General features: G+C 39.8%; 1 protein-coding gene across 3 annotated transcripts in view; it reads left to right on the top strand.

Moving 5' to 3' along the window:
* Window positions 1-4647, top strand: part of pdgfd (platelet derived growth factor d) — a 43764-nt gene extending 39117 nt beyond the window's left edge. For all 3 annotated transcript variants that reach the window (XM_026312632.1, XM_026312640.1, XM_026312624.1), the window contains 2 exons: window positions 545-762; window positions 3288-4647. In XM_026312632.1, coding sequence (XP_026168417.1) covers window positions 545-762; window positions 3288-3422 — 353 coding nt within the window. In that variant the 3' untranslated portion in view covers window positions 3423-4647. The remainder of the gene's footprint in view (window positions 1-544; window positions 763-3287) is intronic.
* Window positions 4648-17366: the final 12719 nt, after the last annotated feature.

Raw genomic sequence — 17366 nt, 5'->3', positions numbered from 1 at the left:
CTAACGAAATAAAGAAATACACATTTTAATTCAGCTTGTGGTTCTGGATTTTCCTTCTTTCCTCTTCTGGATTATGAACCTTAAACTCTGATTTCCCATCATCTTGGCCCATAGTCACTCTGATTCTCTTAAAAGTAGTTTCATCACCAGGCAGCAGACCAGTGAACAGAAGCCCAATGTATACAAACTTTTTTTCTCCTGAGTGATAACATGAAGAAAGACAGTCAATACAATCAATCTACAATCAATTAATGGCCCTAATTTCCTCTTCTGGCCTTTGTTGTTTCTGCATCTTTTGTCTCCCCTTTCCACATTTCTATCTGCTCTGCCAGTCAATTGCAGTCATTTCAGTTTTGCACAGAACAGTCTCTTTTTCATCCATTCTCATTCCCAGTATGCCACACATTTCTTTATGTGATGATATGAAACAATGGACAAGCACTAACTGGCCTAATCAGCATGACTTGTGTCTCACCCTTCCTTACCAATACAAAGAACCTTTATATTGTGGACCAGTATTGTAACAGAAAAACTCTCTGTCCAGTTGATCTGAACCGTCTCTACGATGACGTGAAGCGGTACAGCTGTACCCCACGCAACTACTCTGTAAACCTGCGCGAGGAGCTGAGGACCACTAATGCCGTCTTCTTCCCTCGATGTCTGCTGGTCAAACGCTGTGGAGGCAACTGTGGCTGTGGAAGTTACAACTGGAACAGCGGCTGCACCTGCCAGGCCTCCAAGACAACACTCAAGCTATACGAGGTACAGTAGGTCTCACACCATGGAGACCCTCACACACAGTTCAAACACTCATGGACACGTGGTCTACACATTGCTTAAACTACACTAGCATCCACGTGTTCTGATGGTTTCTGGCTTTCATTCTGTTGCTCACGGTTCTTGCTCAGTTGTAGTCAGAATGTACAAAGAAGTACCGCCAAACTAACTATACCAATATATACAGTCCCTGGAGAGCAACAAAGGACAAAAAAGTTCTCTTAGCTATAAGGGATTTTAAACCTTATCTTGCGAGTGGCATCTTAATTAAAAACTATAATGAGCACAGTAGACGACCTTCGAGTACGTGCTGTCATCACTTACATCATTTACAAGATAAAGAACTGTGCTGAGAATTTTAGGATGTGACCACGCATAGGTAAAAAAGCTAAAACATTTAAGTAGTGACCTTTGTTAACTCGCATTTGCTCAAACCTTGTATGTTAAGCAATGCGATGCATATTCATACAGTAAGCACTGGTGTGAAAGCTTAGCCCTCCCTTCATCCTGCAGCATGAAGAGAAATACCTCACAAACATCTTTTTACAGATTGACCTGACATGAAAAGAATTCTGTACAATTTAAAAATGAACTAATTCAGTACACGTGCACACACTGTTTTGCACTTACTAAACTGATTCAATTTCCGTGTCCATAAGAGTAATGACAAGACAAACTTGCTTACTTTGTGCACTGGCCTTTCTGTTAATGTGACGGCATTCAATTTAGACTGTTGGCTGTGTTGCAGAGCAATGCATGGATTTATTCATGGAACATGAATATACCAATAATTTCCAGCATACTTAAGCTGCATACCTGTGAGTGTGTGTGAGTGTGTGAGGGAAGAGGGGGGGGGGGGCTTCAGATGCAGAGTGAGGGAGAAGCAGGGAGAAATTGGGCATGCAGAGGCAGGCGCTGCATCAACAATGAAGCAGCAATGCACCAGCAGCCTCGCACTTTATTCCTGCTTCTCTCCTCCAGTCGCTTCTATGTCGGCCTCATCTTTCTCTTCCCGATCTCTCTGTATCTCTCTCAATACACTGTTAGCATTCTACCATTCCCTCTCTCCCCCTGGGCTTCAATCATCCTTGCATTCTTTCCAATTCCCAATTTCAATTTATCCCTTTGCAATGCACCATTCTTCTTTAAGCCTGTCATTCATTCTTTTCTCTCCTACCCTCATCTCTTTGTGTCTTTGTTGTTGTGTAGCTTCATTATTGAAACATGGTCCATGGGGCTCTCTCTTTGTCTGTCTCTCTTACTGTTAAAATTTATACAATGGGAATTTAGACAAAAGTGGGATTTGGGTTCTAACTGTACTGCTGCATGTGTATGTGTGTGTGTGTGTGTGTGTGTGTGTGTGAGAGAAGCATGAAAAATGTGTGTTTGTATCTGTATACAGTTCATATAAAAAACTGCATGAATGGGGATCCTCAAGTGTGTGCTTGTGTATTTTTGTGAGAGATTTCCATCTTCTTCTCATCTCCTTGCAGGCGGTCATAGACCTGTAAGTGCCTCCTATACCGACTTAGCTTCTGAAGAAACATTATTACTCCGAGTATTGTTTCAATGCTTGGAAATCCTCACATAAAATCACAGGCCGCCTCGCTTCGACTTAGCTTTGAACAACAAATTCATTGGAGCAGTTGTGGAGCAATTTGTACTTCTATTTTCACCTTAGAAGTGGCAAATGTAAACAGTGTGGCCATTTGCAAGAAAGTCAGTTACACTGAAATGTTGATTGACTAACTATAAAGTCGATTCTATAGGTTTTTTCCAAACTCTCAGTCTATCCAAAGACTCGTAACCTTTTTTTAACATTTGTAAATAATAGTGTAACTGTATACTCCATGTATCAGTCTCTGTATATCTGATATCTATGTCTACAGTGTTTGCTTTAAGTTGCTAATGTTTTATCATATACTGTATACTGTTTCGGTTAGTGTGGAGTGAGCCCCTTGGCAACTTGTCCTAGATGTTCCCTTACTGGGCACAGCTCCAGCTCCAGCTCCCACTTAGCCTGAAAACAAATAAGGAATGAATGCATTAATGGTAACTATAACACAGGCATTTCCCTGTAGTCAGTTACAATTCATAACGGGCTCCAAAAGTTCACATTACGTTACTCCTTTCTGAGAAACCTTGTCTTTCCTGTGTAGTCTATACTTTGACTTAACCCTCTGGGGTCGACGCACGCGCCGGCGCGTTTTGACGCGTCTTTTCCTGATAACGCCGAAACAAACTTAAATTACTCCGTCAATTCTGATCGTACAGATAAAAGAAGTATATCATTCAAATCTGTAAAGGGTCTAGTTTCAGTGGTATACCATCATAACTTGTTCCAATATTAAGTTTTTGTGACATGTATTTCCTCTTGGGGAGGACTCGCTATTTTCTGTAGAACTGCTGTTATTTCTTATGAATGTTCTCCTCTTTCACATTCAAATAGAATTTACTGGCATCACGGCAACATGTCAGCTTTTCAACCTTTTCCCCTCTTTGTCCTATAGGTGCTGAAGTACGCCCCAGAGGTCACCCTGCATCAACGCCATCGAAGGCCACGGTTGCGATGGGTCATGGATGAGATCTTCCTCACTCACCATGAAACCTGTGAGTGTGCATGTCCTTCCCAGCGCCCTCGCTGAGACGCTCGAACTGGCACATTCATCTGGAACTGCTGGACGACTTCTCTTATGTATTTCGCAACAGACTTCATATAACAACGGCGACGCATGCAACCAAGAAGAAAGCAACAATGTGACCGACAATCCGTAGCTCATATCATAAACAGTCTTTAGGTATTTGTTCATGCTACTGGTTCCTTGAAGTGACCCACCTACTTTCCCTCTGACCAAACTTGTAAATGCATAAATGTTTCCAGCCAAACATATCTGCAACTTTGAGTGTAAACGTAAACTGTTTAGACCACCATGAAGTGGAAAACTTCTCCGGAGGAATTCACTTTTAAATCAATCATTTTTTTCCAAATGTATTGGACCTACATTTACATTTTGATTAAAGGGCTTTGCTGGATGCTAACTTCATTGAACTGAAATGACTTCAACTGCAATGTAAACAGTATTTATTCCCAAGTCTTGCATTTTTTCCTGGTATAATAAAACTGTTTCTAGAAACTTTAGTTGCCCCTTCTGCCAGGAGCATGCTGAGATGAGTGAGTGTGAGACAGAAGGAGGGAAGGAGAGGGGTAGGAGGAAGTGTAAACCAAAATAACACTTTATCTTGATGTGAAATTAGGCTAACCGCAACCCTCCAGATCTGAATTACATACTAACACACTCAGACACACATTTCGCTCTAGGTTTCCACTCCTACTTAAAAATGAAAACTGTAGTTATTTATACTGAATTTTTCTAGTGAAGGGCTTCTTTGTTTTGCGTACATTCCTGCCTGCATATATTCACACTTCCCATAGTCTGTTTTTCAATCCATACGCTTCCTGCTCCTTTTCGGTCTCCCTGACATACACATGTTCACATGTTCAAGTCAAGACAAATTTTATTTATGTAGCCCAGTCACAAATTTACCTCAAATGGATTTACAATCTGGACAGCATACGGCACCCTCTGTTCCTGTCCAGACACTCACTGTCACACACATCAAAGGAGATGTCAGATCAGACATCAGCTGCACTCTGGCGTTTTTTCTGGGTGCTCCCGACATTCCAACTGCAAACCGGAATTCTGTTAACACGGATAAAACAACGATCTTCAGACCTTAAACTCATGAGAGGAGAGAGGAAGGGAGAGAGACAGGAATATTTTTAGGAGAGGAGACTGACAGAAAAACAACAATTAATCCTCTTATTTGTGTATCACCGGCATTCCTGGATGACAGTGGTGAGCTTAAAAACCTTATTCTGTTGTACGATGGCGACGAGCTCAACAGAACCTGAAGCTATGGAAACTTTAGTGTCAAAGAGAAGAAGTATGTCAGTTGTGTGGAACTACTTTGGCTTTATAAAGACAAGATGGTAGGCAGCGTCAGGTACTGTGCAAAACCTGCCTCACCACCGTTGCTACCTCACAGGGCAACACTACTGGCCACCTGTATCAGCAAATACCAGCCAACAGGAGGTCCCTGACTGAATTAGAAGTGTCAAATAATTGCATATGAATCACAATATTGGTACAAATACATAAATGCAATCAGTTTCTCCAACATTACTAAGCCCTAGTACTGATTTTCAGCTGATATTTTTTTCCTTCTCATGAAGATGCTCATATTTATCTCAGTCTGTCCCCCTATTCTTCACATCCATAGCAATGCCACAGTGAAAAACAAATCAAAATTCTGAAATCAAAGACGCCATCATCAGTCATCTCTCCATTGTCACCTCTAATGTGTCCCTCACCATCACAAGCTCACTCCCTGGCTGGGTTCACACAGAGAAAACAGGACTTTACACACTGCTTTTGTTCTAGAGATAGAGGAGCAAGAATAACTGGACATTGAGACAATTTCCTTGGTCATAGCTTTCATGATCAGGTGTGTAAGGTAAGTCAGGGGTCTTATTTCGCAGAAGTGGGATACAAAACACTTAAATCTATGAAAAGTGTGCTACGTCGTGCGGTTAGTCACATCCAAAGTAATTTATCCCAGACACTCATTCCAAAGCAGCCTCACTTTGTGGTAAAGCTTTTATCTTCTGTTCTCCTGTAAGATTTGATTTCAATTCTGCCTGATGCATTTTTCAGACACACACATGAAACTGGCATCAGGAAAAAAAATGCACATGACTATATTGTAATTGAATTGTCAGTGTGTGTGTGTGTGTGTGTGTGTGTGTGTGTGTGCATCACAGCTCCGTTTGTCATCAACATATTCCAATGTTACAATGTCACATTCCTCTTTCTTTCCTCAAACACTTTTGTTTCTTTCAGTTCCTACAAACGAACCACATGTATGTTGACATCAGACATGTGTAATCTTGTTTTTTTCTTCATTTATCTCAACTAAGACCATTAAAAACAACCATTAAACCTTTCACCACATATGATCACGCTTTAAAAAAGATTTGGTCCAGAGTTTCAGTTTCAATTCTGAGGATCTTGCTGTCATGTTTGCAACTCAGAGAAAAGATGTTTTTTAAAAAAAAAAAAAGTCTACTTTTGTTGTACTCTGAAAAAAGAAAAAAGATTCATGACAAAACTGTATGCTTTGTGTAAATAATTTATTGTGTCCTCCATTGTTTTATTAAAACTCTAGCCTGGTTTGATAAATAAAGTATCTCCAGCTACACTGCTGCCTCTGGTGTTTAATTTCTCTCTCCTCACCCATAAGTGCTTTAATCAGATTTATGACAGTGCAGTGACTTTATGATATGGAACAGCGTCTTCCTTTTTGGTTTGTAATAGAAACTGTAATGTGTTTTTGTTTTAGTGGCTACCTCCAACTGGCAGGAGAGAGAAGTATTAACACAAGCACAAACAGAGCACAAAGAGCAAGAGTCAGTGCAGAACAAAGACATAAAGACAGACACAAAGTCACCATGGAAACCACAGACAGGCTTTTAAGAACAAAGTATCAGCAATGAGTTCAGGAAAAATCATAATTGCACCAGTCAAATGTCTACCAATTATGGTTTTCCACATCCAGTTTGTGCCGTGACAGCACTGATCTTGTGAGTCAGCACCAGTCCAGCCACATGGGAGCCCGATAATCCAATCCAGTTGTTTTTTTATTTGCCATTCAGAGTTCTTTTCTAAGTATTACTCGTTTTCTGTTTGTGAGCAGGGTTGTTTTTCAATAACTAGTATCAGTAGCGAGTGACTAATCATTTTCAGTTAAAGCAGAGCTGAATGAGCACTTTCTTCCATCCTCATTTTTCTGCCCCTGGTTGCTTCTGTTCCTATTACAAACACCACCTAATAATATTTCTTTTTCAGGCCATCAATGTGTACCAAGAGGTACTTATTCATTTACTTAAGTGGGAATAGAAATGCTGCAGTGTAAAAACAGTGAAGCAACCAAACCATCAAAAGTAAAAGTACTCATTAAAAAGAGTGGCACAATACACATTATTGTATTGTATTACTGAAATATGATTACTTTGACTTCTGAGCTTTCTCATTGTTACAATTACACAGTACAATATTTCCATGAAATGTAGTTACACCCTAAACCATCAAACCTCTGCAGTTTGATACCAGATTCTCATTATATGGGATGGATGGTGGCAACAGGTTTTCTTTTTATCAGCTAGTGAGGTAGTGAAGGTGAAGGTAGTTGCATGACTACAGAATTTGTGATGTTAGGAGTTCAGAAGACTGACAGAGTACTGCACAGCCATGCCAGCATTTCTGGGAGGAGTTGAGGCTGAGGGAAATCTCATTAGCTTTTTAAGAGTTTGGTCAACAATCTTACTATTGGGAAAAAGCTGGAATGAAAAAATAAATACATAAAATAAATGGATGCTGTCCAATTACAAGTCCAAGACGGGGAATCATCCTAACTCCAATATTAACAGACACACAGCATTAACCACATGGTTTAAGAGACAAGGGGCCACAGTAAATTAAAGAATTATTGCACAAGCCTTTTCATTTAAGTCCCTTTCTAAAGCTTTCTGAGCTTCTTCCTGCCCCAGTGGTTGCTTTGGCAATCCATGCTGTGCCCTTATCACACAGTAGTCTCCGCCATGCAGCTGGTTACATCCCACAGACCACCAACAAACCAGTCATTTGTCCATCTGCCCATCACTAACTAGTTTTTTAGTCCTTCTAAAGCTGCATTTGAGGGCCAACTGTGTCACAGCATTGAGTCAAGACTGTCCCATTTCGAAAGCTCCTTCAGATGTGGCCTTCTTTCCCCATGAAGCGAAGTCTTTTATGGCACAATGTAGGCCAAGATTCTTTGAGTGTCAGTGCCAAAAAGCAAATATGCCAGACAAAAGTTTTGAGGTGATCAGATCTAGACTGAGTTCACTTTTTTACACAGGTGTAAGTAAGATGTTTTCACTCAAATCAGTCAAATAAATAACAATACAATTGTTGAAAAAAAAAAACAATGGAGCTTAATCTTAAGATGCATGTGAGGCATCTGATTTTACTCCAACGACGGATAAAAAAAAAAAAAAAAATCATTTCTGGCTTTGGTAGTAATATAATATTAGTAATAATAATAATAATAATAATAATAATACTATAAATGCATTTTTCCAGTACGATTGTCCAACTCTTATCCAGCTGCAGCTCTGAAGGGTGTTAGGGGCGTTGCAAGGTTAGGGTGGGAACTGGTGACACAAAAAAGGAAATCCTCACTGGACAAGCCCATCACATTTTGGTTCAGCCCATAGTTTGGCCTATGTAGTCTACAATGTCTATGAAGGTCACGCCTTTGCAGACTGTGTCCATTGAAGGATGCAGCTCCTGAACTGCTGCACAGCTACAGATTCAAGAAAACGAACTAGTCCTCTTACAGCCCCCACAAAGATAAAAAGTGAATGAGAGACAAAACAAGTTTATCTTGGAAGCAGTCTATCTTAGAGTAGAATGAAGATTAAGGTTAAAACATGAGGTAAAAGGAGAGAAACTATAACAAAAGGCAGATTAATCAGGAAAAAGAGAAAGTCGGAGAGAAGGGAGAGAGGGCATGCCATTTGTCTGACCCATCATTCCAACAAGGCTGTTTTTGTGTCAGCAGCTTCTTATCTTTCCCTTGTGGGCAAACACACAAAATGTCAGCTGGCTTTGTCCTACAGATGAGGTTTCTCTCATACTCTCTTTTTCTCAAACATAAATCTATATCACACTATAAATAAGGCCTTCTCATTTCTGACCTGATCATCTGTAGTTAAGCCATATACTCCATCTCAACTGCACTTCCTCATGATTGTACCCCACTTTCCTTTTTATCCCATTGTGTTTAACATGAATTTCCCATTTCCTTTATTTCCTTCTCAATGATTTCTCCTTTTTCTAATTCTCTCACATGATTCTTTCGTTGTCTTTCTTTCTGAACAAATCACCATCCCGCTGTTACCCGGGAAACCTGGAAATGAACCCATAAAAGTTGGAGAGAAACAACTGAGGACCTAGCCAAGTCCCTGTTTGGATACCACTCACCTTTTTCCCACTAACTTCTTATATTTTCATACCCCATTTGTCATTTCCCACGTTTCCCTCTCTCTGATGGTGTTCCTTTTAGCTCTGCGAGCAATGTTAATAGGGCTGTCTATTTTCAGTCTATCAGTCATGTATTGGTCACGGGGTGGCCTTTAAGACCATTCTCATATCTCCTTCTTTAGCCAGATTTTGGGCAGGGCATGAAAAACTCTGGGGAGATGAGCTGCACATTGGAGGAGCACATGCCCAGCAGAAGTCATTTTAACTTACGTTTCGCTAGACATGAGGTTAAAGCTCTGCTGATCACCATTTCCCTATTAACATTGATCTAAATGAAGACATATAATCTAAGAGATGTTGTTCATAGTCACAAAAACTCTCTGAAATGTATGACAAGACTCCACAGTTTCCTTGAACTCTACAGATCACTTTCACTGCTCTCATCGTTGTCATTCCCAGACAGAAAGCAGTTGCTAAAATCACTCCGTGTCTGCTGGATGTATAAACTTTGCTGACAAGTTGCTTGATGTTATTGTGCAGCCATCAAATGGACCCCAAATGTTTGGATAACTGTTTGTCAGCATGTTGAAGTACAGCATGCTAAGTAATGATTAAAGGTACTAAACTGTACCCTTTAGATACTATGTCCAGTTTTAGCACAGACACTGGTGAGGACAACACCTTTTAAGGCAACAGAAGGGATTATAGGTCTACAGATAAAGTTAATTCTAAATTGTGAAATGTGATTTGTCATTTGGGTGAACTGCAACACTTGAATTTAGTTCAAGCAAACAAGACAGAGGATCCATGAGAAGAACATATTTTAATTGTCTTTCTCAGGGCGTCCACCGGCTCTAAAGCTGCTGTCATACGAATTTTTATCCTAAGCTGCAGTTGCACTTGGCCACAAACAGCATGTTGTCATCCACATAAAAATCAGTGCAAAGCATGATCAAGATTAGGGTGTAGGCTCATCACAGTTAATTAGATAAGACAATGTTTGGGACAGATGAATCAACAAAAAGACGAACACAATGTGAACAATTTATGCTCAACAGAGACAGAAAGTCTTGAGTTAAGGGAGAAGGAAGAAGGAAGTTGATGGTCAGAAGATGCAAACCCTCGAGAGAGAATCAGGGCTTTAGAGACAGACAGAAAATCTGTAGAAAAAGCAACACACAGACAGATGATGAGTAGGTGGAGGAGAGCAGATGAAGTCATTGAGGCATGTAGGAAAGAATGGTGAGAATATGACCCATAACTGAGACACGATGTAGCGAGACAGCACTGCCCTACACCACACACACTGAACTGACATGTAACAGAAATGAATGGGAGGAGCACTGTCAAGCTTGCCAATTTCTATTACAAAAAGAAAACATGCTTCCGACCGCATTACTGACATAGTTGTTCAAAACAGACGGAGTGGGTGAGGATTTCACTTTAACTGTCTCTTGTTTTTTTCCCCCCCTTTGGCTTATTTTTTCCAGTTGTTTTATCATTTGCAAAATTCACTCAAACACCAACACAAGAAGAAACCCATTAACAATACACACACACACACGCCACCACCTCCCGACCTCCAGTCCCATCCTTCTTCTTTGTCCCTTGCTCCCATCTCTCCCTTCTTTCAAACTACATTATAGAACAGCTTTCATTTAGGTATGAATATTAGATATTTCTTTAAATAATGGAGAAAGACAGTATGTGAGAAATCTGCAGACATAAGAAGAAAAAGGACAAGTTGTACTTTTGGGTCTTCGCTAGCACATTTAAAATAGTCCAATAAAAATGGCATTCTCAGATCCAAATAGTTCCTTTAAATAAATGACTAACTTAAAGTGCAGGTCAGGAAGTGAGGTGTGTTTTCCTGCTTGTTGCAACTGAGGGTGGGAAACTGCAAGCTTTTTTTTTATTATTACTGTTCTAGAAGCAAAATATATCAATTCTCAGAGATATGCTGCAGAGACGGGCCACTGAGCATTCCAGGAGATAATATTACAACTATCAACTTATCGAAATGAAGATGAACTTTCTCTTTAGTGGGATATTTTAACATGCTTCACGCTTCAGACCCCATCTAAGGTTTCTAAAGTTTCACATGACTCCTAACAGGATGGACACAGGCAGAACAACTATTAGATTTTTTTTTTCTTAGCTCCTGTAGAGTCAGGTTTGGGAAATTACATTTATAGCTGCCTCATATTGGAAAAGAACAGGGCAAAGGGATCAGATAGAGAAAGGAAGAGGGAGAGGGGTACAGGAAGAAACAAATAACACCGGCCCAGAGGCGCCAGAGTCACTTTAATTTGATGGAAGTGATTCACTGCTTCATCCGCGTGTGTCTATGGTTATATTAGTTATAAAAGAGTTAGGTCTGGAAGCACAGGAACCTCATGGTGCATTTTATTTACACAGGCTACTCAATTAGCTTAAAGAGCTTACCTACACACAAACACACCTGCAAATGCTGCTGTAATAAGACATTTACAAATGAACACATAAACCTCAGATAGGGCCATACAGACAAACACAGCTCCAAAGCACCATGTTATAAAAAATTTAAAAAAAACTGCTAACATGAACAAGACAGGAAAACACAGATTTGAGTCACACTTAAATGAGATTTAGAGCTTTATCTCCAAAGTGGTGTATTTTAATTAGGTTCACTTTGTAACACTACTGGATCTCTGCTGAAACACAGACACACACACAGCTGGATGGCAGCTGGTAGGCTGAGTCACAGCAGAATGAGAACAGACATGATTCCTGTTTATTCCACATGAACTAATTCCACAAATACCAACATGAAATATAAATTATTCATTTGACTAACCATACTTGCCTTTAACTATACCACAGAGCCACCTACAATCTCTTCCACATCTTTACCTGGACACTGTACATAACAGCACCAATCCCGCCAGCACTGTGTGTAATGCTGAAGAAACATTCACATATGATCATGATTTGTTTTCTGCTCTCTGGGTATATTCATGTTATTCTGACTGTCTTGTTGTGAATGCTACCTATATTTGCAGTATAAACTCAAAATTGGCTTGAACCATGACTCCACATAAGTGTAACTAGCTGCAGCCAGCCAGCAGATGCTTTTGCATTTCTTCAAATAAATTAACAAATGGATATTTTCCAGTCTGAATAAGAAAAAAAATCTATGGCAGGTTAGTGTTGCTAAACAAAGTCAATTTCCAAAAAAAAAAAATCACCCTGAAGATGAATGTTTACTTGTATATCTCAACTCAAGGATTCTTATTTACAAAGTCACGCTGCAGTTACGCAGAGTGGTGGCATCATTGAGCTGGGAGTAACACAGAGAGCATAATACCTCAGAGGGATTTGCACCCTGATCCTTTCTGCTGTAAGGACACCGTGCGAAAATAATCATCTGCTCTCACCCAGGTTCAAATCCTGACAGGGCAACAAACACAGCTGGCAGTGCTCACAGGACAGAATGCTGCCAATCAAGCCCTGGTTGCTGCACCACTCCCACAGGTTGGTCGGGATGCCTGCTCAGCTGGCATGAAGCAGTCTGTGGGAGACGGTGAAACTTCTCACCGTGTAACTAAAGAGGCAACTGATGGTCAAGTCTCTCTGCAGGATGAAACACACTGGCAGTGACACAGACTGCATACACACTTTGGAGCAGACAATGAATACATTCCTGTCTGCTCTGTCTGGATGCTTGTATCAACTGCTGCTTAATTTTTATGCAGCATTTTAGGTTGGCTATGTAACATCCTGGGAATACAAATCAAAGTCATGTGGCCAACTCTTGCATGTTCACTGTAATGTTTATTATTGTGCACTGCCTATGTCAAAGCAACCAACAAAATGAATAAATAAATAAAAAAAATTTAGTGCCAAACTGCTCGCACTATTGGCGAAGCTTGCAAACAAGCTTCCCCCTTGACAGTCAAACCACAGCAGCAGTGTGGAGTATGTGTAGCAACAAGTCAGTCAGTGTGTGAGGTGTGAGTGCCATTTTAGACATAAAAATAAATAACTCATTAGAACCATGACAAATCTTGTGATTTATTTAGGGTTCAGCTGCTCTACAGTGAATATATTCTTCACTTCAAATGAATAGGTACTGCTTTGTAGAGTTGTCTTGTAAACAAGCTGTTTACATTGACATTAAACAAAAACTGCATATGCACAAGGTGTAACAAACCGGTTAAATGCTTCCCTCTACAATAGGTAAATCAAATATGTACAGTATATTAAAAATGATCATTATGGATCAATATGAAAAAAAAAAAAAGATAATATTTTTGGCCATATTACACAGCCATATACTCAACCTGCCCATCCCTCAAGACAGATGGAGGGAACAAGACAGATCCAAGAACAACATAAAAGAAGGAAATAACAGCTCCTGGAAAACAAAATCACAAAATGACATATTTCACCTAGTGACCGCTCGAAGCAGGAAAGTATGTGGTGTGTGGTTTGTGAATTATAAATTACTCTGTGTCCTGCATGTGTGTATGACAGAAGCTCGTCTGGGAAACTTGGGGTTGGTCAGACCAAAAAAAGGTGCAAAAAACAGGAAACACATGGTAGAGGAGGCTGCAAAGCTCACCTCAGTGAAGCTCTCTCTCCCTCACAGACACACAGAGACACACACAGCGCTGTAGATGTTTTCTGAGGATGTTTTGGCAGCTGTGGGGATGTTGTGTTCCTTATCATATTACTGGAATATAGATGCTGTCAGATACACTGCTGGTGCAGACTGTATATTTACTTTGTACAGATAGGTTAACGTTACAGAAACTTTTGCAGTAGCTACAGTATTTCCTATGGAATCAAAGCACTAGCAAGCAAAAACGAAAAAAAAAAAAAAAAGAGTGCACCGCTTCAGTTTGTTAACATAGAAACTGTATAAATATGTGCTCAAGGCAGTAACAGGCATGCTGATTTCCAGCAGAACAGATCAGTCCTGCTCGACAACAACTAAGCAACTAAGATTCAACATGGCTGTAAATCAAACAATATTTGAGGTAGAAATATGGAAAGCAAAAAGTCACTTTGTCTTTAAGAGTGCACTAAATTTCAACTTTAATAGGTTTTACTGTTGGTGTAAATTAACATAAGTGTCTGTTAAGCATCTCAGGCTGGCCAATCAAATAAATCCTGCAGGTCTCCCATTGGAACATCAATCGTGGGAAAACTACAGCTACAGTAAGTGTCTACTTTTCACTACTGATCACTAAAATATTTCATTCACTGTTCATTCACTGTCCCGGTTTGATACGAGACAAGTGATGGAACTAGGAAAGTGTGCGAGTGAGAGAGATTTCTCATATAAAACCTTTAAGCAACTAAAACAAAAACTTAAACCACATCTTGAGGGATGTTTCTATGGCCTGTGCACACATACAAATCCACTTTCTCCTCAGCTATCTTATAAAACCTAAGAATACCAACAGTGTTTCAATGAATTCCTCAATAAACGTAAAACTGCCTATGTTATAGGAATATGAACTGCAGACCTTGTTTAATTTTTAAGTTCCTACTGTTGATAGTTAATCAGCTGCTATGAGAAAAAAATTTACTGGTACTTCAAGGCCCAGTAATGATGGTAAAATGCAGCTTCGGGTAAAGGTAAAATGCCACAGATGATTTCACATTTGCTGACAGGGCTGTTATATTACGAGCAGTAACAGAATACTACATAAGTACTGCAAAGGAGATAGAAATCAATATGACTCTGGTAAAATATGTGTAGTAAAACTCCACATTTAACCATTGCCTTACATGTTTTTTACCTCTACTGTATAAATAGCTCTTTCCAGTTATATTACTAAAACTGGTTTGGCATTTGTGTGTACATGTTGTGTTTTGATAATGTTGTCACTGGTGTTTCACACTCACCACACAGCCTTACCAGACAAAACGTTTTACAGTAAGTCAGTGAACACAATTACTGTGGTGTAATTTACCGCTCAGTTTACGTATCCAATTCCAACAAAACAAACAGGAATAGTTTATGTAGTTAATATAGTCTGCACAACCACTTGCCCAAAATACCTCGGTCTCACAAAATCAGAAGCATCTTCAAGGCCAAACAAATCAGACTTCACCTACTGAGTAAACAAGCGGTATGAACTGCTAACCTCTGAACAACAGCTCCCTCTTTAGATTATCATTTTTTGACAAGGTCTCCAAAATAAAAATATAATCACCATGTTTTGGTGTGCACAGAATCCATTATGTGTATAGCCAGTAAAAGACAGAAGAGGACAGAGACATTACCTTATGCTCATTATGAATTAATAATGTCACCGTTCTGTCATCATGACTAAAATGTTTCCAGAGGCAGTCTGGAAATAAATAAATGCAAATAGGCCATTCACTGTTATTATTGGATCAAACTCTAAAGGACTGGAAAACTTTGGGATTTGATGAAAAGGACAGAAGTGGAGTGACAAAGGAAAATAAAGATATTAATCCAAGTTGGAAAGCTGCTTTGAAAGACAACAGAAAGTCATTTACCATCCACAACAGTCTGCAAAAACGTATTTATTTTAAGTGATGCAATCATCACTTCAGGATAATTTCCTCACTAAAAGTTACCTGAATGTGTGTGTTTTTATGTATCAGATAACAAGTCTGTACCATGCACTAACAGAAAAACTTTGTGTTTATCTTGCTCTGTGCGTGTGTGTGTGTGTGTGTGTGTATATGAGTGCACAGACCACACAGGCAGGTTGTCTGCAGTATGAAAGGAAGTCTGCTCTCTGACACCACAGTCAGACTGCCATAACTCATAAGAACCACAAAACACATAATACCTGCACACTAGATACTGTATGTGGATGATGTGTCCAATCATGGACAGAAATGCCTAAGTGAACACGCACTTTAGAACATGCAACAGATGGACACGGACACACACACACAAAATGTCACCAAATAAAGTCCAGACTGGCTGCCTTGAATCCCCTCCACTGCATAATTTACAATGACTGTCTGACCTGTTTTTGACAATATTGGAGGAAACCTCCAGACCATTATTCATGCCTGGGCAAAATCCCGAGTCAGGGATTTATATTTTTATATATTAGTGCAAAACAGTATGCTAGGTGGAAAAAAAAGTCTTTTCAGCTCTAGGCTGCTTGTTTGTTGCTTCAAACGATTTCCAAGAAAATAACATGCAAATCAGCTACAAAAAGCTTAGACAATAGACGAGTAATGTGTTGGAAGTCAATCATATGGACTGGTAAACAGAGCTGCACACTTGGATGTGGAGTACTAACAACAATTTTGTCTTACAAGTCCTCACACGATTAACATTTCGAACATGTCATGTTTGATGTATAATGTATGCATCAATTGTAGTGACATAATGCGTTGCCCGTCCATATTTTATGAAACATTTAGTGATGCAGACTACAGGTATAAGTAACAGGATCTCTATCACACCAGGCAGTGTGATATTTTACACAAGGACACAATATAAAATTGTCATATGTCCAACCAATTGTGTCAGAGGTAGAATTCTGGCTTAATTACACACATGAGATTGATTAATAAACCTAGGTACTAAAACACAGCAACAACTGAGGATTTCACAGGCACATCATTCTTCAAGATTTTACTGAGGTTAAGACGACAACTCTTAACACAGGTCACAGTAAACCTGACACTGTCGACAAGAATCGATAATTTCCTTTGACATCCATTACACCTCTCCTCAAATTACTCCAGTGGCTTTCACTGCAAGCTTAAATTGACTTCTAATTTTTTTTTTTTTTTTGCTTGTTTATAAAGCACTGAATGGTCCAAAAATGTTTCCTTATAAGACAAGCTAAAAAAACTATGAACCACACACACCCTTTTAGGCCATGTGGCTCACCTCTTTACTGATCTCAAGGTCAGTTCAATGTCTCGTGTAGATTTTCTTGTTTTCTGCTACTTTTCAAAGAAAAAAAAAGTCAGGCGATTTCTTAGGTGCTTGTTATGACTCCTTAACTGTAAAATGTATTTTCTTTCTTAGAAAGTCGAAACCGACACACTCACAATGACAAAACTCAGGGGAGAGAGAGAAGGCAGCTGATCCATGGTGAGATCTGGACAGATGTGGAGGATGAGCGCCACAGCAGAAGGTGCTTGAACAAACTGGGGCCATGCATCAACTCGGAAGATTACCTATGCTAAAATCTGGAAGTTGAAACCAGCGAGAGTCATATTTCTGATTCAATCAGTGTATAATTTTCCCCAACCTGTACAGTTGCGGTCTTGTAGAAACTCTGGTATGCCCGCTGTGTCTGGCAAGAGGTTTCCTAGAGCACATCCTAGGCTGCTGCCCCAAGGCCCTGCGAAAGGGGAGGTATACGTGGCGCCACAACCAGGTGCTGAAGGCAGGAGCGGATGCCATCTTCACTGGAATGCAACAGAGTAAACATCAGGCCCCAGCAAGGCACAACATCGCCTTTGTCAGGTAAGTGGACAGAAGAAGACCCCAACTGGCCTGCTAGCCTT

This window comes from Mastacembelus armatus, chromosome 13, assembly GCF_900324485.2.
Source record: "Mastacembelus armatus chromosome 13, fMasArm1.2, whole genome shotgun sequence".
Taxonomy (NCBI): domain Eukaryota; kingdom Metazoa; phylum Chordata; class Actinopteri; order Synbranchiformes; family Mastacembelidae; genus Mastacembelus; species Mastacembelus armatus.
Note: the sequence above shows the minus strand (reverse complement) of the source record. Positions and strands in the feature narration are given on the sequence as shown.